The sequence below is a fragment of the Tyto alba genome, unplaced genomic scaffold, assembly GCF_018691265.1.
Source record: "Tyto alba isolate M040663 unplaced genomic scaffold, T.alba_DEE_v4.0 Super-Scaffold_29, whole genome shotgun sequence".
Lineage (NCBI taxonomy): Eukaryota > Metazoa > Chordata > Aves > Strigiformes > Tytonidae > Tyto > Tyto alba.
Genome location: NW_024881303.1, coordinates 9151819 through 9175017, shown reverse-complemented (window position 1 = coordinate 9175017; position 23199 = coordinate 9151819). Strand labels below are relative to the sequence as shown.

Below are 23199 nucleotides of genomic sequence, written 5' to 3'. Positions count from 1 at the left end.
CGCAGGGTAGCGGCTCTTCCTTCTGGAAGTGTCCTTGTGGGGCGGGATCCCTCCCTGTGGGGCCGGATCCCTCCTGGGGGGGGGGGATCCCTCCTTGTGGGGCCAGATCCCTCCTTGTGGGGCCGGATCCCTCCTTGTGGGGCGGGATCCCTCCTTGTGGGGCCAGATCCCTCCTTGTGGGGTGGGATCCCTCCTTGTGGGGGGGGAATCCCTCCCTGTGGGGCCAGATCCCTCCTTGTGGGGCCAGATCCCTCCTTGTGGGGTGGGATCCCTCCTTGTGGGGTGGGATCCCTCCTTGTGGGGCCAGATCCCTCCTTGTGGGGCGGGATCCCTCCTTGTGGGGCCAGATCCCTCCTTGTGGGGTGGGATCCCTCCTTGTGGGGCCGGATCCCTCCTTGTGGGGCCGGATCCCTCTTTGTGGGGCCGGATCCCTCCTTGTCGGGGGAGAATCCCTCCCTGTGGGGCAGGACCCCTCTCCCCCTTGCAGAGGGACCGTTGTTCCCCCCCCAGGTCGTGCGCCGCAGCAGCGGGCGCGCAGACCCCCCCTCCCTGGCCGCTCGAGGCGAAGCTGGTCCGAGGGACCGAGCTGCGCTTTTGCGTTTGGACCCCAAAGGGCAGCAGGGCGCACCCCGAGCGAGCAGCCGCGCACCCCAAGGCAGGGGCCCTGGCATTTGCGGACCCGGCCTTGGCCAGGCAGGGGGGGAGGAGGGGGGTCTCGCTCTTGGCAGCTGTGTTTTTCTGTCCCACCTGAAACCGTGGCAGCTTTAAGCACACGCTGCTTGGGGTGCTGGAGGAGCTACACCTTCAGAGGTGGGGGTAAGGACAGCCAGTTGCTGGGTTTAAACTAATCCTCGCCCAACGTGCCAGAGAAAGTGCCTCTTTCATACGAGCCTTTTTTCTCCAAAGCAGCTGAGATCTGACTTAAAAAAAAAAAAATCTCCAGCTGTTATGATTGATGGGAGGGCCTCCGGAAAAGGGACTACCCAGTGCAGCTGATGAACTACATGAAACCATAGTTTGAGATGCCTGAATGTCCCCATTCATCTCCACCCCGGGGAGCTGACTGACGCCCACAAACACTTTTAAGGACGTTAACTACTCCACAGCACATTTGCACGTAAGAAACCAGGGGAAGCAGCAGGCTTTGAACCTGCAAGTGGCATCCAGCATAGGCTAGCCTTAGAAAAAGTACACATGGTGCTCCCCCCCACCCCGCCCTTGCCTTCTTCATGGAAAAAAAAGGTACAAAATGGGTTCGCTGGGCTGAAATGTCAGCCAGTAGGGCAGAAAGGTGGATCAAGTAACAACAGGAATGGCCGTTCTAAAAGCTCCCCTCTGAGACGTGGTTGCTTGCGTCCGATCAGGATAACAATCTTCATTCAGAAGTGGCTTCTCTCCCTGGGCTGCGTGGTGGGTTCTAATAACCATCCGTTTCTGCACCGCCGCCCAGCAAGGCCCCTTGGCGCGAGGGGGTTCGCCCTCGTTGCAGGCGGAGGGCGGAGGGAGGGCAGGAGGCAGCAGGAATGAGGATGGCTGACGTGAGGATGAGGATGGCTGAGGCGTGTGCAGCCTCAGGGGAGGTGTGACATCAAACCCCTTCGGAAACACCTCGCACGGAATTCAATCGTTCCCGCTGCTCCGGAGAAAAATGGTACCACCAAAGGCTAGGGTGCAAGGGAAATAAATGACTGGGTCTGCAGCAGGCAGATGATCTGGCCAGGCGATGGATGGACAAGCTTGAAGGAAGATCCCAGCCCAGCTGTAGGCTCATGTTGTGATAAGTAATAGAAGAATTTTGCTTTCGCTGAAAGTAATTAAACAATTACTTCTTAGGCTAAAGCTATTATTAGTACAATGATCCAAATTTTAAGAAAAGACTTTACTACTGGGAAAAGGGGGGAATTGATCGGAGGAAACACCAACCCAACAGCCCCCCCCCCCCTTGGGATGCTCACCAGATGGTCCATATCACAGGGCAGTAACTCCTTTGCAATGGAATGAGAAAGAACAGAATGGGCCATCTCTGGTATCCCTTGTCCTTGAGATAAGAGGAACTGAAACCACTGAGCCGTAAAAGACGAAGGAGCTGCAAATTGGCCCAGACTTGAAGGACAAGGTGTACATGACCACAGGACTGAAGAAAGATGAAGATAAGATCGTAGAAGGAGCCAGGAGGCGTGCTGAAGGTGTTGAAACCGGCAGCTGGGTGGAGAAAAGGGGGTTTGAAACTTAAACAATTTGGTGAGCCTGGACGGAGCTGCGACTCCTCGGCCACCCCAGCGCTGCATTTGCTCTCTTACCTTAATAAAGATTCATTAATCCATATTTGGATGTGATTTGCCTTAATCTACCTATAACAGTGTTTTCCTTCTGGACCCACACTGAAGTGCTGGTGACGTGCTGCGAACCAGCCAAGCGACACTTTCCCCTTTTTTCTTTTGTCCCTATCGCTAGTCAGGAAAAGCAATCCGTGTTATTTCTTCCATGACGGGATGCAGGACTCTCATTACAGCACAGCTGGAGGAATGGATGGCCGTAACACCAGCTAAGGGCTCTGGGCCCACAGAGAACAAACTCGTACATAATTAGTTTTTTTCTCTAGGCAACAGGAAGAGAAGACAACCTTCCAATATTCAGTTATAAGAAATTAAGCGTCCTTTGTGTCCTATTTGATAGGGCAAGAACTAGCTGGCATATTTAGTTGCAAAGGAGAGAGTTAAGAAAAAACAACCTAGTTGTGTATCAGTCCCGCAAGACCTAGAGCAGGGACACTGGAGAGCTCGCATCCCAGTAGGTTGAAAGTGCAGGCCAGAAAAGCATTCCCCACTAACCTCCAGAGAGGCTGGGGGGCTGTTTTTTGGCCCATAGGAGTGGCTGCCACCAGTCCCGCCGTGCACAGCAAACCCGTCAACAGTTGCGTGCCAAGCCGCTGCCTCGCCTCGCTGCAGGTGGACTAGCAACCTCTTGAGCCAGCTCTCCCCAGCACATGTCTATGATCTCATACTAAACTAAAAGGAGGCTAATCCTAGCATAAATTTGCACTTATCCCATCTTTCATAAGCATCAAACGAAGGTGGAAGGCAGAGCACTTGCAGGAAAGCAGTGTAACGGGGAAGATTAAATGTAGGCACTGACAGCAGACTTGGCAGCATCAGCTCTGGCAACCTGCTCAAGGGAAGGCTTGGCCGGGGTGCCGCGGGCGAAGCGGCGCTTTCAGCAGGCAGGGGCCCTGGGAACAGCCCTCCTGACCCCCCGCAAGTGGCCGCCCCGTGCTCTGGCAGACCGGGCTGCCAGTAGCTCCTCCGCTGAATACCATCAAAAAGAAAATTTTAGGAGGCTGTGAATACATCTCAAATGCTCTTATGATGATTAAAGCTGTTCTGTCTGCGTCTGTGATAACCAGGTAATTTTTATATAATTATTCTCCCCTCTTGAATAACTTGAAGGATGTAGGTCTCTCTCTCTTTCCATATATACATAAACATATATATATATAAAAGCAGTATCTGTGTACTACATATGCACCCTTACGTTGCTGCACACCTACATCCTGATTCTCCCAGTTCTCACCAAAATCAGAATGTTTTTAGATTCAGTTCTGATGCAAGCAGATGGGCCTTGCAAGTCTTGATTCAGATCTTTCGCAGTCAACTGCAAGTATCTCAAATTCACGGAATAATTCAGGTAGTGTATTTCCTATAGATGACACACGTCATCTAGGAAAGGCAACAAGATCAAACGCACACACAGTGGTGCATTGCAGGCAACTTATTACTGCAATAATCACTCCTACTTGTCAATACAAGGATTGCTGCTGTGCACAGTTAATCACAGAAATAAGTTCTACTTCAGTAATCTCAATGCATACATTAAAACCCCAAAAGCACTTAAGAATTTACCAGTTTATTTGTATTAGTTAAAAAATTGGCAGCAATGATATTTTTATGTTAAAAAAATATTTTTGGCCTGCTGACAAAACCTGCTACAAGTGTACTTGATCACTACTCAGGATGTCTCTGTTCACCAAAAAGGTACCTTAGGAAACAAGGCTCATCAATGGTGTAACTGTACTTACTGTTGAGCATAAAATGGTTCAGAAGAGACATTTAGTAGAAGCTATAGACACTGCCCAGAGATCTAGTTCCTACAGATCTGATATCCAGAGGTTTGTTTTCCATTAACAGTAGAATATGGTAGTCACAAGGGAAACCTGATGTGGCTCAGGTGCCTGCAGGAATAATTCACAGCAGAAGCCAGGGTAAGCACTGCTGGAGAGAAATGAGAAGCAAAGGGGATTTCTCCTTGCTCCCTCTTTTAAATGACATTGGTGCAGTTTCAGAGCACAGCGGTTTCTCCCATAGTGTGAGAAGTGGAATATAGAATTCAGTATGGCGAATAGGAATATGCAGTGTACAAGACTTTCAAAGACAATATATGCTACAAAACCACTATGGTTAAGACAATTAAGTCCCAAGACTGTTACAAACAGCTCCAGCTTTAGGATTTTTAATTATTAAAATCATGTCACTGAATCAAAAGAGGTCACTAAATCCAAGCTTCTGTATACTGCTTCAGCTACAATTATGGAGCAGGAGGTTTGTATGGGCAGTATGCTTTATATGCTCAGTGTCAACTAGCTTGGAACACAGCAGTTTAAAAATTATTACAGATTAAAAGTGGTAGATTCTTCAACACTCTTCCGTCCAGTCACTTCTTGCACTATATTCTCAGTCATATCTTGTTTTGACTTTAAAAAAAAAAAAAAGTCAGGGCATAGATCCATTTACATGACTCATCAGGTGTTCTTCTGGGAGCTAAAAAGAAAAATAAATTTAATTACTATTATACAGTACTGCAGGCAACTTTCAGGCTGAATTATAATCAAATGTCATTTGGAAACATATGGCATAATACAAGATTGGCTTAACTCCATTATCGCAAGATGATAAATAAAGTCTAAATATTGAAAGCCTTCAAGAAGGCACCTACCTCTGGTTAATAATTCCTTTCAAAAGAGCCCATTTACTTCTCCTGACACTGGGTCCAAGTCTATATCATAGAAACAGGGTCTTGTAGGAAGTCCCGGCATAGTGCTCATCTGGACAACAAAAGATAAAATGTTAAAATGGAAGCAGCATAATTTTGTGCAGAAGATACAATACTAAATCACTGCTGAAGGCTACGATGGCAACAGCTGATGCAGCCCCCTGCACGTGCACATAGCAGCTGGACAATGGTCACGAACCATTTTGAAGCATATTGTGAGAATCAGGAACTCCTGGCTCGGAGAGATCTGGGGTTTTTGTTATTTATGATGAGGATTGCGTTTGGCTTCTGCCTCTGCCAGTGACTGAGCCCAAGATTTGGCAAAGTACTTAGATATCCAGCTGACCAGTTAACTGTTAGAGGAGCTGTTCGTGGACTCTGCTGTGGTGAGACAATAATTACTTGTGGTAGTTTCCTGTTTATTAAAATGAAGATACGTGTTTTAATACAACTTTGCCCACTGTAAAGTCTCAGTTGATTCTTTAAGAGTCTAGAACTAGAAGTGTTAAATAATTAGGAGTAATTATAGTTGAGAAGAAAGTTTAAATAGTTTGTTGTTTTTTTTTTTTTGTTTGTTTGTTTGTTGTGCTTTTTTTTAAAGTGGGATAAAGCTTAAATAGAGATAGAGGGGTCAGTTGTTCACCTGATGAGAACATTTCTGAGGCATTCATGTCAGAAGGGCTGTGCAGCAGCAGAACTGAAGCTAGCAAAACGGCTGCCAGCACTACGCCTGCCTCAGGCCAGTCCTCTCCAGTTGTCCCAGTGCCCAGTACCCAGTCTCAGAGCTCAGAACACAAGGCTGGTGGGGACTACACTTGGCCTGATTCACTAATGCAGCTGACAGGATTTCCCTTTCCCTGACTCCGTGTTTAGCCCAGCAGCACACGTAGGCTAAACGTGGATGTTCTACAAAGGTGGGCAACTTTTGACCATGCTTGGTAGTTTGTGCCAGTGGTCATTAAATCCTTCAATAAAAACTTCCAGGTCTCATTTTCTATCTGCATCATCCAGCCTCAGCTTTCACAATCAGTACTGTTATGCCTGTCTCCATTAGACTAAAGATCTCTCTGTCAACCTGGTACGTTCTCCCTGAGCAAGTATTTTGCACACTAATCAAATTACCTCCCAATCTTCCTTCTGATAATAAGCTAAGCAGCAAGGAGGCAAAACTCTATTGGTTAGATGTTTTATGCAGTTCTCAGAACTGTTCAGGGAGCTTTTGGAGTCCCACCCCATTTTCCTAAGCCATTCATAAGCGCCAACACCAGTCCCGTATGTACCATACCACTGCAGGTCTTGCATGACTTATGCAGAGGCAAAAATCCCTTCAAGTCTACTCTCTGTAATGAATTCTAGGACTGCACTAGCTTTTTGTCAGAGCTGCTGCTTTCCCACACACTGAGAGAGGGGTTACAGAGAAGACCCCCATTCCTTGTCTTTTGTGTTCAGTTGTATGAATATTTTGATATCAACCAAGGTATTGCAACATTCACAGTGCCTGGAGGGGTTTTTCTGTTTTCACCATAGTCACTGCCAGTCTCCAGTCATGCAAAGCAAGAAACTTCCTATTTATTTACGTGTAATTGAAAAACCATAGAGCTTTGCAGATCTCCACCTACAGATTCAGAGGGCCACAGCAGGAACTGAGACTCTGACATTCAATAGAGCAGGAGGTGCAATATCGCTGAAGATGGGCCTGACTTCACAATTTCTTGGGCAATTTTGAAAGGAAAGGTCAATTTTCCTCCTTTCCTATTCATAGAGCAGCCCACAGTGGCTATTCAGATATCTGCTACTTAAAGGCAGTCTGTTAAACCCTGAATTTCTATGCAATACTGGGTAATTTCCATCCAGGCTACTAATTTTCCGAACAAGTGCCTACAATGCTTAATGCACTCAGTTGTTTTCAGAGCTGAAGAAATTAACCTTTCCTTCATTATCCTCCTTGCCTTCAATACCACATGTGCTGAAAAAGAACGCAGGGCAATTCACACTATTTACTTACATGAAAAAAATAGACTACATGAATATCATCAATGCCCTTGCAAGATTTCAAATAAAATCAATACCAAGTAAGCATGTATTATTTCTTGCACTTGTGGAACTTCTAAAGAAAAAGCCATTCAGGAACTAAAAAAACTGAGCTGAATAAATAATTTGTTTTCAATTCATCAGCAGCACTAGAAAAGAAACCCAACTAATCTGAGTTCAATAATTTATTTCACTTTCATTATCTTCCATGCTCGAAGTTAAATCTAGATAATATTTGAAATTATACTTCCTTTAAAACCTCAAAGTATTTCATTAAAGTACAACAGCTTCAACTTTGAGCCTGAAAGGGAAAAACCCAAATCTCAGAAGCTGAGAAAAAAATAAAATGTGCCATACCTTTACGATTAACTTCAGATAACAAGAATACACACGCACCAGTGATTAATTTCACCTCAAATTTCTCATAAAAGCTTCTGCATAGAACTATATATTTGCTGCATTTTCAGCTCACAGTTCAATGGCTGCTGCCAAAAATTTATTCCGAGGCTAACACACCTCCTGCTGAATGGGTTTAAAATAGTGATCTGATTCAAAATGCCCTGGGTTGCTTCTCAAAAGGACATCCCTTCCCTGGTTTTGTGGACACCACAGAAGAGTGATCTTCATGTCCCTAACCAGAAGACTTACTATTAATTCTGGCAGAATTAACACCATGATTTACTACATGTCCAAGATAACATTAGAAATCTGGGAAGGGAGCAGAAAGGAAAGAGTCCAACTTCACAAAAACTGAAGACAAAGAGAGCCAAAATGTTAGTTTTAATGTCTGAAAACATATTTCTCTTGTGTAGCTCATTAATGCTGTGTACTCTTTCCTTCTCCAGTGATTAAAAAAAAAAAATGTTTGGATTAAATCTTTGCTTGCAAAAAATGTCATTAATAATAGGAATAAGCATGCTATCTTTCATTTTATCTCAAAACACACTTTATCCTTTAAAAAGATGGATGAGCCAGACTTTAATCAGGATGTGGTTATTTTATGTATGTTGGGTAATCTGGAAACCTTTACCTACCTTTTTTTTCAGAAGAAGAATTAAAAGAAAAAGATACCCAATATTTGGCTCTAGCTAGCATTTGAAGGAAGAAGGGATCCCACTCTTAAATCAGCAAATTTCATCATCTGAGCCACACACTACAAAGTGTTTGAAAGCTTAAAACAAACATGTTGCCATGAAGACTTCGGAAAAAGATACAGTCCCCAAAAATAAAAAAAAGACAGAGCTGTTTACTCCAACTGCTCCATCCCCTAAAATAATCTTAACAAGTTACTTAACATTTGCCCAGAAGAGATTCCACAGATAAGATTTCCAGTGGATCCTTTCGTCCTAACATTCCTTCTTCGGATGCAAAACTGAATGTTAGTTCATTTTGCAGGTAGCTCCCTCTTTCTGCCAGGCAATTCATATCAAAGCAATTCTGGGATCCTGTTTCCATTGTAGCTACTCTCTTTCCTCACAGCTGACATTATGTCAATCACATCAAAGAACAGGAACTAAAAACTCAAGGGCATAGTGAAATGAATTGCTGGAACTGATGCAGGCTGAACAGCAAACAGATGGTCAGCAAAACCACGAGAAGCAAATGGAAGAGGAGACTGATAAATGATTAATAGTACAGGTCAGCTTCACTTTGGAGGCTTGTCATCAAAAGCTGCTTTGTAAGCTTTGGAGCAGTTGTCTTCTACCCTGATCTGCAGGTGTACACAAGTGTCACCTGCAATACTGCAGAGCCTTCATCAGGATAGGAAAGTCTCAACAGCAATTAGGTGGGCCAAGGATTTCTCCCAGCCCCTCTACCAGACTGCAGTTCCCAGAATTCATTAGCTACAGAGCCCACCCTTTCCTCAAAATCCAGGCAAAGATAGATATGGGACCTGAAGAGTACACTGGGGGCTTGTTAAGTATTCCAATAGTCAGACAGTCTATTTTAGCTTCCCTCTTCCCTCTCCCAAAAAAACCTATTAAGGGCAACTAATGCACTGAACTGTTAAAACATCAACTTTAAATGACAAGGACTCTCCTAATTTAAGATACCTCTTGTAATTGCTTACTGGAATGGACATGAAGTTTTTTTCTTTCCTTGCCCCACAGTTGAGGGCTTCACTCAAGCACGTACCGTTCCTACTAGTGGATACAGGAATCCAGCACCAACACTGGCCCGAATGTCTCGGATGGGCAGAATAAAACCCGTAGGTGCTCCTTTTTGTTCAGGGTCATGAGACAATGATAAGTGAGTTTTAGCCATGCAGATTGGCAGGTTTCCAAATCCCTGGGAAAGGCAAGGAAAAGAGAGAGAAAGAGGAGAGAAATAAGTGAAAAAATAGTAACTTTTCCTGTACATTAATGTAATTGCTCTATTCTGCCATTCTCTTCAGACATTTTATTAGGATATTTTACTTCTCACCAACTGCTTTATCCACAGCCTGTCAGATCCGCTGACCATTGTGCATTCCCATTCCTTCTCCCTCATACTCCTCCTCTGCCCTCTGCTAAGTATCAAAGAACAAACCACCATGGCCCCCAGCACATCCAATGGAAGAAAAAATTATGGAAGTATGGAAGTGTAAGATATACAACCTTGATAGCTAATTCACTTTCTACTCTCTTCCCAAAACTTTAATTTAAACTGCTCAGAACTAAAGTTCTTGTTCAGCTGAGGTCAGTTAATTAGAAATGTTTGATCAATGTAATTGCAGGTCATGAGGAAGTGGCGATTATGTTTACAAGTCTATCAAAATACCGTAAAGGAATATACAAGAAACACAAAAGCAAGAAACTACATATGCCAGTAATAAATGGACTGCAAAAGCAAAATTATTCGAGCACATTGTAAACAAAGAACAGCTAGTTCTCACATTGCTCTTCTATTCAAAACCCTTTATGGACATTCATTAATGCAGAAGCAGGTAAATTCACAAGAACATCACGCTAGAGAAGAGTAAAAGCAACAGAACAACCAGAAAGCATCTAATTCAACAACCAGATGCCAGGCTCAAAACATATAAAAGCAGATGTTTTTTCCACAAGGAGTATTGTGTCACCTGTGGAACTCTTTCCCCAACATAATTGTGACTGCCAAAAATCCCTATGGGTTCAAAAACTGATTAGACAATGCAGCGGAACAAGATTTAAAAAAAAGAAAATTATCAGAGACTATTTAGCACCAGTGTGATCGCTTGTGGTTCCCTAATTCCCAATCTGCTGAAAGATCAGAGAGTACAGTAAAGAAAGATCACTGAATCCTCCTGCCCTTCTCTCCCCATACACTGTCACAGATGTGCTCCTGGCCAGAGGAGTTCTGTCTGCTCCAGGGCCAGTTTCTTCCTCCCCATAACACCTCCTCTGCCATAGCAGCATTGAATGAATCCTGGACAAGGACATGATTTGAGTGATGATTGCCTTCATACACAGTTTGAACACCACTGTTCAGTATAAACGTTTTAAATGAAAAGCACCACTGGTATCAGGTGATGCGGAAAACTCACTTGCTTAGTGTACAAGGTGACTTTTTCCTGCGCTTCTGGAAGCAGCTCAATGTCACTTGCCCCATAGATCTGCTGTGCAATAAGCCTTATCTTGTCTATAACAGGGAGCTAGGAAAAAAAAAAAGATAGGCAATTCAGTGTGGACAAACTACAAAGAGCAGTAACATCACAGCACCTTCACAATCCTTCATATGTGTTGTTCAATGCCCATCTGCAGATAGAAGAGCTATTCCCATTTGCTGTAGAACAAAGCTGTACATTAATTCCAGGGTTTTTAAAAAACACATTTATCTTGTTGCAGTTATTTCTCTTGGTAAGAGGGCAAAACTAGTTTACTACAGCCAGAAACAAAAAGACAGACAACAGTATGTCTTATAAGCTGTGCTTACATGTTAATTGTCCCCACTGCAAGAGGCATCTTTATTCTCTCTCAAGTCTAAGTCAAAGAGCAGACAAAAATAATTTGAGGGAATACAAGTTAATGGTTAAATAAAAGCAGAAATAAAACAGGTTAAAAAAGAAAAATTGAAAGCATTTGTTAAGGAGCTAAAATAGATATAATGACATAGCTCTGTACCTCATTAGGTTCCTGAATAGGTGCTTGCTATTAAAGGAGGACTCAGGCCATAACCTGGGAACTAACAGTGACTTAATTACCTCCAAGTCATCTGTCAAATTTGCTTAATGGACTAGGTCATTATACATACACACACCCAGTCTCTTCCACCCCCATCTGTAGTGTGACCCCATAAGCCTTACTTGCAGAGAAAAAAAAAGTTCACAATGGACAAATTCTGTTCCATAGCCTGTTGTATAGATTCCCATCCTGAGTAAGAAGTGTACCCAGAAGCTCTGCATTAAGGTAACAGGTTTGGTCTGCCTTGTTCCAGTCCACACTCTGACAGGAATGCACATCTCAAGTTCAAGAACTAAACTTCCCCCTACCCTGGAAGGTGGCTGCCATGTTTATCATCTCTATCAGAGTCACAGCAGCATCTTTCAGTGTCAGAAGTAAACAATATTTCACTGGGTAGTCAAAACATCAAGAACTGACTCAGTCTTTGAGATTGATGAAATAAATGTTAGGTTCTAAAACCAAATTTCTTCTCAGTATTTCAGAGCAGCCTTTCAGACAGCCTTCAGCAGCTTAAACTAGTGAAACCAACTGATCTCCACCTTATAAGCAAGGTACTTCTGTAATACTGCAAGTTCTTACCTCCACATTATAGAGGAACCTGAAGTTACTAGGTGCCTGTGATGCTCTCCGAACAGCTTGGGCCAGTGCAACCGCTCCTTTACCTCCCTCTGCCCAGTGAGTACACTCCACAGCATCAAATGCTCCCGCTTCCTTTGCCAGTTGTACTACAAGGGCCAGTTCAGCTTTTGTATCTGTTCTGTAAGGAGAAAAATTTGCGCATTGGTACTAAAATGCACACATAGTAAATTAACTATTTGTTCTAACCATTTGCTCTCTTGACAAGATCCAAAAGCTGTCTGAAGAAATCAGAAAATCCAGACATCAAGAAGCTGCTGAGGGGCTATCCACCACAGCCTTCTCCACCTTGGTGGAGGAAGCTACTCCGCAGGAAAACCAGCAACAGTAGCTCTAGAACTATACGCAGAAACCCATGACTACCGACAGAGCAGCATTCCAGACTTTGTTTTACCTGTCCTGTATCAGCAATGCAACTCCTGTTTTCAGAAGCAAACTCAAGAAGGCATTAGTATTGCTGACTTAGAAGTGCTGTATCATGTGTACACAAGCTAAAATCTGTAATTTTTCTAAATCAGTCAATATGAATTCACTTCAGATAAAGAATCCTTAGCTGGCTACTCTGCTTCAAGTGGCATTAGCTTTAACACACCAGTTCAAATCGAATAAAAAGGCCACACAGAGATTCTATTTCCTGTGCAGCACAATGTGTAGAGCCCAACATGCTTTTTAGCAGCACATAATTATTCCATACAGCAGAAACACTGAACACAGTGCGGCTGACAGCACAGGCACCTCACCATCTATTACAAGCATAGATTCCACATTTTGAACCACTCGGTGGATAGGGAATTGGCTGGATGGTCACACTCAGAGAGTTGTGGTCAATGGCTCGATGTCCAAGTGGAGATCAGTGAGGAGTGGCGTTCCTCAGGGGTCAGCACTCCTTAACATCTTTGTTGGAGACATGGGCGGTGGGACTGAGTGCACCCTCACAAGTTTGCCAATGACCCCGAGCTGTGTGGTGGGTGACACGCAGGAGGGCAGGGATCCCATCCAGAGGGACCTGGACAGGCTGGAGAGGGGGGCCTGGGCAAACCTCATGGAGTTCAGCAAGGCCAAGGGCAAGGTCCTGCCCGTGGGTCGGGGCAATCCCAAGCACAAATACAGGCTGGGTGAGGAGTGGACTGAGAGCAGCCCTGAGGAGAAGGACTTGGGGGTGTTGGTGGATGGAAAACTGAATATGAGCCAGTAATGTGAGCTCGCAGCCCAGAAAACCAACCGTGTCCTGGGCTGCATCAAGAGAAGTGTGACCAGTAGGTTGAAGGAAGTGATTATCCCCCTCTACTCCGCTCTCATGAGACCCCACCTGTAGTTCAGCTCTGGGGCTACAAGTCCAGAGGCCACGAAGCTGATCAGAGGGCTGGAGCACCTCCTTTATGAGCACAGGCTGGGAGAGTTGGGGGTGTTCAGCCTGGAGAAGAGAAGGCTCCAGGGAGACCTTATAGCAGCCTTCCAGTACTTAAAGGGGGCTACAGGAAAGATGGGGAGGGACTTTTTATCAGGGAATATAGTGATAGGATGGGGGTTAACGGTTTTAAATTGAAAGAGGGCAGATTTAGATTAGATATAAGGAAGAAACTCTTTACTGTGGGGGTGGTGAGGCGTTGGCCCAGGGTGCCCAGAGCAGCTGTGGCTGCCCCCTCCCTGGATCGGTTCAAGGCCAGGTTGGAGCAACCTGGTCTAGTGGAAGGTGTCCCTGCCCATGGCAGGGAGGTTGGAACTAGATGAGCTTTAAGGTCCCTTCCACCCAAACCATCCTATGGTTCTGTTTGTCATAGGCACTTTTTGTCCACAGTAATTTGGCTAGCCAGGGTGTAAGTAATGGCAGATAGTCACTGATCAGATAAACCTAACTAAGGATAAGAACATTTAAACTATGCAATGCACTTGAAATGACTAAGCAGAGCTCCCCCACTTATTCATCATCTTGCAACAATGTAAAATGCTGCAAAAAACACATCAACATTACTGAAAACAAGAGTTTGTGTTTAGCATAGCATACAAAGTGCCACAATTTTATTTCCACGCTTCACTTCGATGGCCCAGCTCACTTACTTGAAAGCATTGACAGCCACTATTACTGGGACACCAAACATCCGTGCATTTTGGATTTGCTTATTTAGGTTACTACAGCCCTTTGCCAACAGTTGAAGATTCTGTAAAGACAGCAAGCAGGAAGCACGTTTTATCAGGGGCAGCAAAACTTTTGTTCCAAGTCCACTGTGCCCACAGCTAATGATAAAAATGTCAAAATGGGAATGAAACCACAAAGGCAAATCCCCAGTGCTGCTTTCTGAACAGTCCAGACCAGTGCATGGTCTTGGGTGGAAGACAGGAAAAGGAATGAATACTACTGATGATCACTGCTTTCAGCTGCCAAGCCAAGCTTAGAGAAACACTTTTTACCTTTTTTTTTTCTTAGTAGTTAATACCTGTGCTCATTAACTCCCCCAAAGTAAAGCCTCATTTTCCTCTCTGACACATTCCATGTATTAAATATCATTAGCAGTGAATTTCGTGACACTTGTTTGAAGTCTGTGGCAACAGCTTTCAGTTTACACATATTTACATTTTGCAGCATCAGAAACTATTCATAGAAACCCAGACATTTCATCCCTTCTTATGCAAAGAATAATCCATACAGAAGCTCTACAAGTGAAAAAGTTGCAGTAATGTAAAGACCAATTATCTAAGCGTACACAACCATTCAAGGCACAAGGATATAAGCTGAGACTTTACTTCACTTTTCTCTCTGCTTGCAAAGGAGGGAGGAGGGGGGAAAAAAAAAAAACAAACCAGAAACTGCTGCTGCTAAGAAGAGAGTAATTAGACAGGCACTATGAATATTTTCAGAGACAATATTTCAGCCAAGCAATTACTCCATACTGAGAGGGTCAGGGGACACAGAGTAGACATTACTATGAAAAACTAAGCACACAGACAATTGCATGAGCTCAGGAGAAATTAGAAGGTTCTGAATACTGGCTAGGTCAAGTACAGTAAATGCTTGAAAGAGCAGAGCCAAAGTAATATCATTAAAAAAAATAAAGAAAAGAAAAAGAACATTACAGCTTGTACAAGGAAGCATTTCCTTGGCAGCTAAAGAAATGACACACTAGCTATCCAGGCTAGTGCATGACAATATCGTGTCATGACCACAGTTAGTTGGTCAATTGTCACAACAGCTAAGGAAGGTTACCTCTTCCATGTACTCCTTCGGTAAAGGTACCCCAGCTGTGACCTGGGAAAAAAAAAAAAAAAACACAAACAAAAAAGATGAAACCCCATAAAATTTTTATCCATGACAGCGATTCGTGCTTGATTCTTAATAAAGGGCATCAAGATACATTCTACTCCAGGCTTATCCTTTTTTCTAAGACAAAAAAATAAAAGGAAGAACAAAAGACTGAAAGATGCACTCATAATACAACAAATGACTGACTGTGGTAATATCACAAGTGCCCCAGCATACAAGCACTTCATTAGGACAATAAAACAAGCAGGTATGCCCCTGTAAACATACTACAATGAAGCACCTTACAAGCAACAGGGACGTACAGATTCCTTTTACAACTGCAAATCTCAAGATAATTACAAGCAGATTAAACCATACAAGGCTTTAAGTGGCTGGATCAGAACAAAGCTAACAGCCCCTCAAGCCTAAAGAAAACCTTGCCTAGTACTTACTGCAGGCCCTCCTCCGTGCATTTTCAGAGCTCGGACAGTAGCAACCAACACCACCACATGAGGCCGGAGACCAGAATAGCGGCATTTAATATTAAAGAATTTCTCCATGCCTATGTCTGCACCAAATCCTGCTTCTGTAACTAGAGTAGGAATTAAAAGAAAGGAAGCTTGTGAGACATTGCTGGATGAAGAAATCATGCTCTGATTATATAAACCTGGAGCTTCTTCCAAAACAAAAAACCCAAAGACAGTCATGATAAAAAAAGGCAGATCCCTCCCTACAAAACAAACAAACAAAAAACCACACCCCAACATACTTACCAACAAAACCCTCTTTACCCACAAGCTTCAGTGCTATTTTGTCTGCCAACACTGAAGAATTCCCATGTGCAATGTTGGCAAAAGGTCCAGCATGAACAAACACTGGTGTTCCCTAGAAAAGGCAGGGTGTGGGAGAGAAAGAGAAAATCAGAGGGTACAGTTTAGCAGATCTTCAGCATTTCAGGATCTAAGTACTATGGTACCTGAAGGTAAAGAAAAATGCTTTTAGAAAACAAATCTTACAGCCTTCCGATCAAGTATTTGTTATCAGTAATAAGGACTACAAGGCAAACAGGACTAATAATCTGCACAAGTGAAGATAATAATCCTTTTAGGAAAAGGATGGCTAAACCCCAGCAACTCTTCACCATTCTTCTACATCCACACCATTTAGATTCCCAAAACACTTCCTGGCATTAAAAGCAACAGAACAGAGACAAAACAAAGTTTCGTGTATTTCCTCGGGGTCATCCCACATGCCAATGGCAGACCTAGAAAAAAGGGAGCCTCCTCCCCTAGCCCTGAACCTTAGGTAGGAAACCACAGTAAACCTCCAACTCTAAGCCGAGTAAGCCCATGCTGATTGTGATGAATGAACTAAAGCGGTTGCTTCCTGGCTCTGAGAGTGCACATATAGCAAATCATCTGTGCTCACCTCTAGGGTCTGCATGAGGTTTGGTTTAACAGCATCTTTCATCAAGACAGCCAGAGCACCAGTCACGCCCTGAAACAAAAAAAGGGCAATCAGTTTCCAGGTGTACCGAGACCTTGAGACAGTTCCTATGCAGTGTTAAAGTTCTGCTTTTGTCCTGGTGAGATTTCAGGACCAGAACCATCAATTGTTCTAGATATCACAGAATCACAGAATGGTTTGGGTTGGAAGGGACCTTAAAGATCATCTAGTTCCAACCCCCTGCCAGAGGCAGGGACACCTTCCACTAGACCAGGTTGCTCAAAGCCCCGTCCAAGCTGGCCTTGAAACTAGCTCTATAACTAACTCTAGTCAGGGCAAGGCAGAATAATGATCTTTACATTCTTGTAAGAGGATCTGTGATTTCTGCTGGGGACAGCCTCTTGGTTGTGACCTTGCTTGGCCATCACTTTGTCATGAAGGCATAAAGAACAATTGCTGTTTCAATGCTATAGATAGGTTAGTTAACAACAGCAGCAAGACTGTTACTCCTAGGTACATGTGGTTTACTGCAGCTCAGTCAGTGGCACAGAGCAATGTTCTCAGGTTTCGCAGGTAGATTTGTCTTGGACTTTTTTCCTTCCTGGTTTCAGCAACTAGGCTCTACATACTGGACTTAAAATATCATAACAAGGTGCTACATCCTGCTCAAGTCTCTTGTGCAGAAATAACTTTTAAAGTGAACCTCTGTGCTCATGAGAAAGACTAGGCTTACATCATGAAAGGCAAACACTGGAGCCCACATTTACTCTGAGGTGCAGCAATATACACTGCTGCATTTCTGCTTCCTGCAAAGTGAAAGCTTATGATTTCATCCATATCTGCTTTGGGAAGAGAAAATGACGGTTTGGTCATCCTTGTGACTGACACAGTCCAGTGGAAACCAAACCAGCTGTTACCCAGCACTTGCAAAAGTAACCAGAATTGTTATCATGGGTACTGAGCCAAATGTTCACAGCAGTTATGAAAACCTTGAACCATTATTTCTTTTTCTTCCAATTTCAATTGGATTGCAGCACTCAATTATATGAAAGGTTCTTTTTAAAAAAAAAGACATTCACTGCTTTGTTTCATTAGTTTTACTCTTGCTACATGAAAGCTTATTTAACATTTAATGGATAAGCTTTAAACTTCAGTCATCTCCAGAATAATGAAAACTACAGAGCAAGATTTCCATGGTGACATTTCAGGCCTGTGTTGCTCAGCAGCACTCAATATATCCCATCTCTAAAAACCTGTAGTCGTTTTTTGATTCCACATTACTCCCAGCTTCTTTGCACTTCCTGGTAGCACACTCAAGACATTGGTCATATCACAGCAGAAGGACCCAGACATCTTACTGTGCCAGTCTGGTCTCTGCAATCACCACAGTTCTGCCTGCACGAGGAGCGTGTAGCACAGTCCCAGCAATGCAAGCCAATGGCTGCCATCAGTGCAAACATGTAACATGCAAGAGAACCTGTTGGACAGGTCTGATACCATACTCCATTCCGCAGTTGCAATGGACAAAAGGAAACAGAATTAGATTACAAAAAAAAAAAAAGGTAAAAAAAATATTGAGATGAAAGAGTTTTATCACCCGGACTCTATATAAAACTCTAAGTATCCCCTTACCCAAGTACCATCCACCTCCGCTACTGACGGGCAGCAGAAAAGACTCCTGTTTTCCAGAACAGGGTTTAACTTAGGTACTTAAGGTTAAACTGGCAGCATGCTAGCAGTAGGAACTAAAAATCTCACAGCTGCTTACAGAACTTGGCTATATGTTGTCATAAGGGCATTTACAGATAAATGGCTCCCAACCTAGCCCTTTTCCTGCAAGGCCAGAGTCAGGCCACATTGCTAATCTACTGTTTCTTAGGCTTATCCTAGAAGGAAGTAAATAAACAAACAAACCCCCCCCACCCAAACACAGAAGAAAACAAAAAACCCACAGCAAGATAGCAAGAACTGGGTAAGCCTTAGTGCCGTATCCCACCTTGCTGGAAACACAAGTCAGGATATCCACACTGTGGATTCTGCAATCCCACTGGAAATGTTCATTCAGAAAACACAGGACAAGCCTCATTACCACCACATCATGCAAATTTGTAATACTCTTGTCTTTTGCAAAGCAGGCTGTGAAATATCTACTATACAGGATGGCAGTAAGCACCAATATCATGTCTCTATTGACTAGTGAAACCATCTGAGCCTGTTCTCTGTCTTGAGGCCAAGTGGCAGGGCACAGTTCACATACTGGGCTCAATTCCCCTTCCCTTCTCCAGACAGGGTTGCCGTCTTCAAAACATGTGTTGGAAGAAGTGGTTGGGGCACAGGCTATTTCCCTGAAGCCACGCTGAAGAACCATCTGGGAGAGTGGTAGTTGACATGCTCCACAAACATGCCAAGAACTGTACTAATAATTATGGTATGGACAGCTGCTGCAGCTTGCAACTGCTGCTTAGGACTGCTTTACATACTGGTAATAGACATCACCAGTGCTACTACATTCACCATTTCATGCCGTGGAAATAAAGGATTTGTCTCCCTCAAAGGCTGCCTTATGGAGGCCTTGCATTTTTCGCTGAGGGTTTAGCTTTTATAGCATTCACAGTTTCCCAGAATAAGATATTTCATCATCTGTAATTAAATTTGCACAAAGCTTTGTTCCTGCTCCATGTTTTCCTCACTCCAGGAAGCCTGAGAAACAGGATGGCCAGCAGGATACATTTTGAGTTCTTCCAATTCATAAATATGCTTTTTATCTAGAAGCCACCATGTATTTCCCCATTAATTCCTATGATGCCAGCTTCAACGTCACACAGGATCCTTTGTCCCTACCCAGGTCATGCACACCCACTCTCTGGGTAAGGTGCTAGCCACACTGAACCAAAACACCTTTATCAATTCCAAGGGCTAAGATTTCATCTTTCATCTTCTATATGCTGGGGTCTTTTCTGTACAGAACTGACTCTATGCTTTTCAATCCAAGAACTTTCAGAAGTAATACAAAAAAGCATTTAAGAACTGAATAACTCTCTTACAAGGTCATCTGCTGTAACTGGTTCTCCTCTCTTGCTGGAGGCTACTACCATTCTGCCCAGTCGCTTTTTCATATCATCCAACCCATCAGAGAGTGCTAGAACTGCCATGATTTCACTGCTCACTGTGATGTCAAACTGAGCCTGCAAGAGATGAACAAAGTACGTGAACTCGTCAAGATTCACTGGCAGCAATCCTTACCTCTGTTAAATTCTTGAAACAAGGCCTATCACCCCCATCATAACAAGAAAAACCCAAACCAAAAAACCCCCCAGATATACAAGCACAGAAGAAATCCAAAGCATTACTCTGAGAACATACTTCATTTAAATATGGTCATTTTAAACTGGATTTTTTTCTGCAAAATTAAGTAAAAAATACTTATTCCATTGCTATTACATGACTCCCTCCTGACACATACATTAGTGATTCATGTAAGAACACTTAACACTAACAAATTATATTTTTGAAGACTGAGCTTGCTAACTCATCTGACTATCGCTAAACAGTACAGTAAATGACAAAAAAAAAAAAAAAAAAAAGAGATTCTATAGGAAATTAAGGGTAGAATTCATCTGACATAACACAGACACCTCCATTGAAGCTAAGCACCCTAGGGACATTTAAAGTCAATAGAGAAGCTTTTCTGAGCACAATTCATTTGAACTATTAGTTTGACAGTTACTTAACGGATGAGAGGAGTCACAGCCCAGATTAACTATTATACTCTATTGATTATATAATGAATCTAGACAACAAGCTCAGATACTGTGTCTACGCTTGGCCAGATACATCCCACCCAACGCATCTGCTGTGGTGAAGAGTAGCCATTGCCACACATCATATTTACAGAGGGCACTTGTGTATCACTGTTGTTATCCCACAGTCACCCCAGTTTGGAAAGCCAACATTCAGGAGACAACAGGGAAGGAGGGAACAGACAATAAAACTAAACACTGCACTGGTAGCAAATTTAACCTCTTGGTTGAAACTACTTTCTGCTTTCTTTTAACAAGGCACTGGTAAAAGATGGAAATATCTGGAGTTACAGAAGCTTGCTTTAGGATAATGTGTTTCAAAGTACTTTTTAAGACATGCAAGAAAAGGGAACTATTACCGTTCGTGAGAAGCCTTTTTCTGTTGGAGACTGTCCAATAGTGATTTTCCTAAGAAACCTGTCATTTGTATCCAGTACTGTGAGGAATGCAGAGAGATGAGAAGTCATGTTGCAAGTCATAAGTCACATCTGTGCCCTATTACACTCAGCTAGATCACCTATGAAAAGAGGATGGCAGTTTGAGATACCATCCTCCCCTAAGGAATGGCAAGTGCTGCTCAACGCGACTGTCCCGTGCAGACCCTGCACTGCATCTAGAGGGAGTTTACCTCCTTTTGTGTATATTAACCACAAGTCCAAAGCCTCTCTGAAAAGCAGAGCTGCTAGTATTATTCCAGTTGCTTTTTCATCATCACTAGTCAATATGAAATCAGGAAATTATTACAAGCAAAAAGAAATAAAATTATAAGTTAAGTGAAAAAATGGTCAGATTATACCTTTTAGTGAAAATCATTTCACACAGCTCCATTAACTCAAATTACCTTGGAAACACAAACTATCAAATACTGGCTGAAATTTGCTGTTTCTTACTATCTGCTTGAAAAATTCAAAGTATTTCATAAAATATTTCCCATGAGGCAGACCACTTTAGCCCCATTACAGGTTATGAAGCAAATTTTAGAGAATACGTTTCATGTATTTTAATAGAGAAGAAAAAGCAATACTCTTGGGGTATAGATCAGAAAAAATTATCTGTATTTGAAATTTCTTTTGCTAGTGAAATATTAAATCTGCCAGACCAAAGATTGATCTTACCTCCAGGTATCTTTAAAAACCTTTAAAAAAATCTGGCCTTCATTTGCTGTCAGTCCCCAACAGAGCAAGTGGGTAGATTAAAAATTAAGCTTAATTCCAGAGCAGAACCCTCTCCCTGCTCACAGTGCTTTCTCAGTCAGGTAAAAGGGCTGTTGGCTACAGTTGCCAAACTCAACTCTCCCGATGACTGACGAATCCAGAAACACAAACTTGTAGCAATTAGTGAAGTCTTAACCTTTGTGAATTCAAAGCATATTCAGGCCCCTGCATCAGACCCTTTAGAAATGGGATCCCAGCTGCAGGCATCTATCCCACCAAACACTCAGGAGAGGCCAGTTCTGCCCTCCTTCCCCTTTTCTCAGGAAACACAGTTCCTGCTGCACTTGCAAATCTCTCTTTTGACACTGGTTTTGTTTCTTAATAATTCTTTCATTTAATGGCTCATGTACCTCTTTGCCATGTTATGGTGCCTGGGTCAATGTCCAATCTCACAAATACGTTTATTTCTTCCTTTGTCAGAGCCGTAGGATCAGTTTTGTTAATGCCCAATTTCTATGGGAAGAAAGCAGAGATAAAAAAAAAAGGTTTAATGAAAAGATTCACAGAAATGAACCTTTCACTAGAGCACTGAGCCCTCGGCAACAGCATCTGCATATTCAAAAATAAGGAGGGGCTGCCTTTTTGGTGCCCCTTCTCCTAGACCCCACAACAACATAAGCTGATCCCTATCAGTGAGTATCTGGAAGCAGAGCTTGCTGCTGGCCAGCTCGTAAAGGGCAAGGCAGACAATAGAGCTCATTAGGGCAGGCTGTCACCGAGCTTTGTGCAAGGCATCTACAGGAAGAGTAAGAGAGCGAGCTCTGCAGTTGCTTGCATGCCTTGTTCTAATCATTAGTCTCACATGCTTACATCCCTTTCTCATTAGTTTGCCCAGGGTCACTGCACACAGCCATACGTATTTAAGAAACTGCTTTCAGCATGCTGGTTAAGCAGCACAAAGGAGGAATTAAACAATTCAGTCACAAGGCTGTCAGCATCCCAGAAAGCTGATCTTGAACATACTGAGAGGATGGGCAGTTTGCCAAGTTGCTTAATTGAGAGAAGAATTATCTCAAGAAGCCTGATACAAGCGCAAGTCTAGGAATGAGGAAAACGATTGAGTTGATTTATGAACGAGCAAGCTTTTTTTTAATTAACTACACAGCTAAGTCGTATTTTTCTCCTGAAGAACAGCAGGGAAGAAGAAAGCCTGTTCTCTTCCTCTTGAAGCACATCATTTAGAAAAAGAAATAAACAACAACAAAAAAAGATACCATCTTTCTGGAGTATTAGCATGCTATCCACATCTTGACATTTAATAACCAGAAGAGTAGTTAGGGCAAAGCTCCCTCAGCAGTCTGCCGGGGACACCATGCAATTACATAGCTTCTTTGCTCAGCAGTGGAAGCAAACCACACATTCTCTAATGGTTGAGACATTATAGCCAATTAATAAATCAGAGTTTTAGCTTCCTATGTAATCTGATTATTGCTCCTGACTTCCAAATGGGCAACTTATTCAGCCTGAATACTGTACAAACAGGTCTGTACTTTTAATGAGCTTAGCAGGCCCCAGGCTATCCTCCTAGCCAGAAGATCCAAACCCAGTGCAAAACTATTCCTCTGTTAATCCTAATTTTTCCAGAAGTCAGACACACATAAAAATTCACATTAATTAATTTCTGAGGATCAGAGGAGCTGTCGTCT

General features: G+C 43.0%; 1 protein-coding gene across 1 annotated transcript in view; it reads right to left on the bottom strand.

Moving 5' to 3' along the window:
* Window positions 1-3887: 3887 nt before the first annotated feature.
* Window positions 3888-23199, bottom strand: part of MTHFD1 (methylenetetrahydrofolate dehydrogenase, cyclohydrolase and formyltetrahydrofolate synthetase 1) — a 43253-nt gene continuing 23941 nt past the window's right edge. Inside the window, exons 16-28 of the mRNA XM_042799258.1 lie at window positions 21904-22006; window positions 20699-20775; window positions 19584-19724; window positions 16522-16590; window positions 15867-15978; window positions 15546-15685; window positions 15058-15099; window positions 13914-14014; window positions 11799-11976; window positions 10583-10690; window positions 9214-9366; window positions 4990-5098; window positions 3888-4814 (exon numbers count right to left, since the gene is read on the bottom strand). Coding sequence (XP_042655192.1) covers window positions 5009-5098; window positions 9214-9366; window positions 10583-10690; window positions 11799-11976; window positions 13914-14014; window positions 15058-15099; window positions 15546-15685; window positions 15867-15978; window positions 16522-16590; window positions 19584-19724; window positions 20699-20775; window positions 21904-22006 — 1314 coding nt within the window. The 3' untranslated portion in view covers window positions 3888-4814; window positions 4990-5008. The remainder of the gene's footprint in view (window positions 4815-4989; window positions 5099-9213; window positions 9367-10582; window positions 10691-11798; window positions 11977-13913; window positions 14015-15057; window positions 15100-15545; window positions 15686-15866; window positions 15979-16521; window positions 16591-19583; window positions 19725-20698; window positions 20776-21903; window positions 22007-23199) is intronic.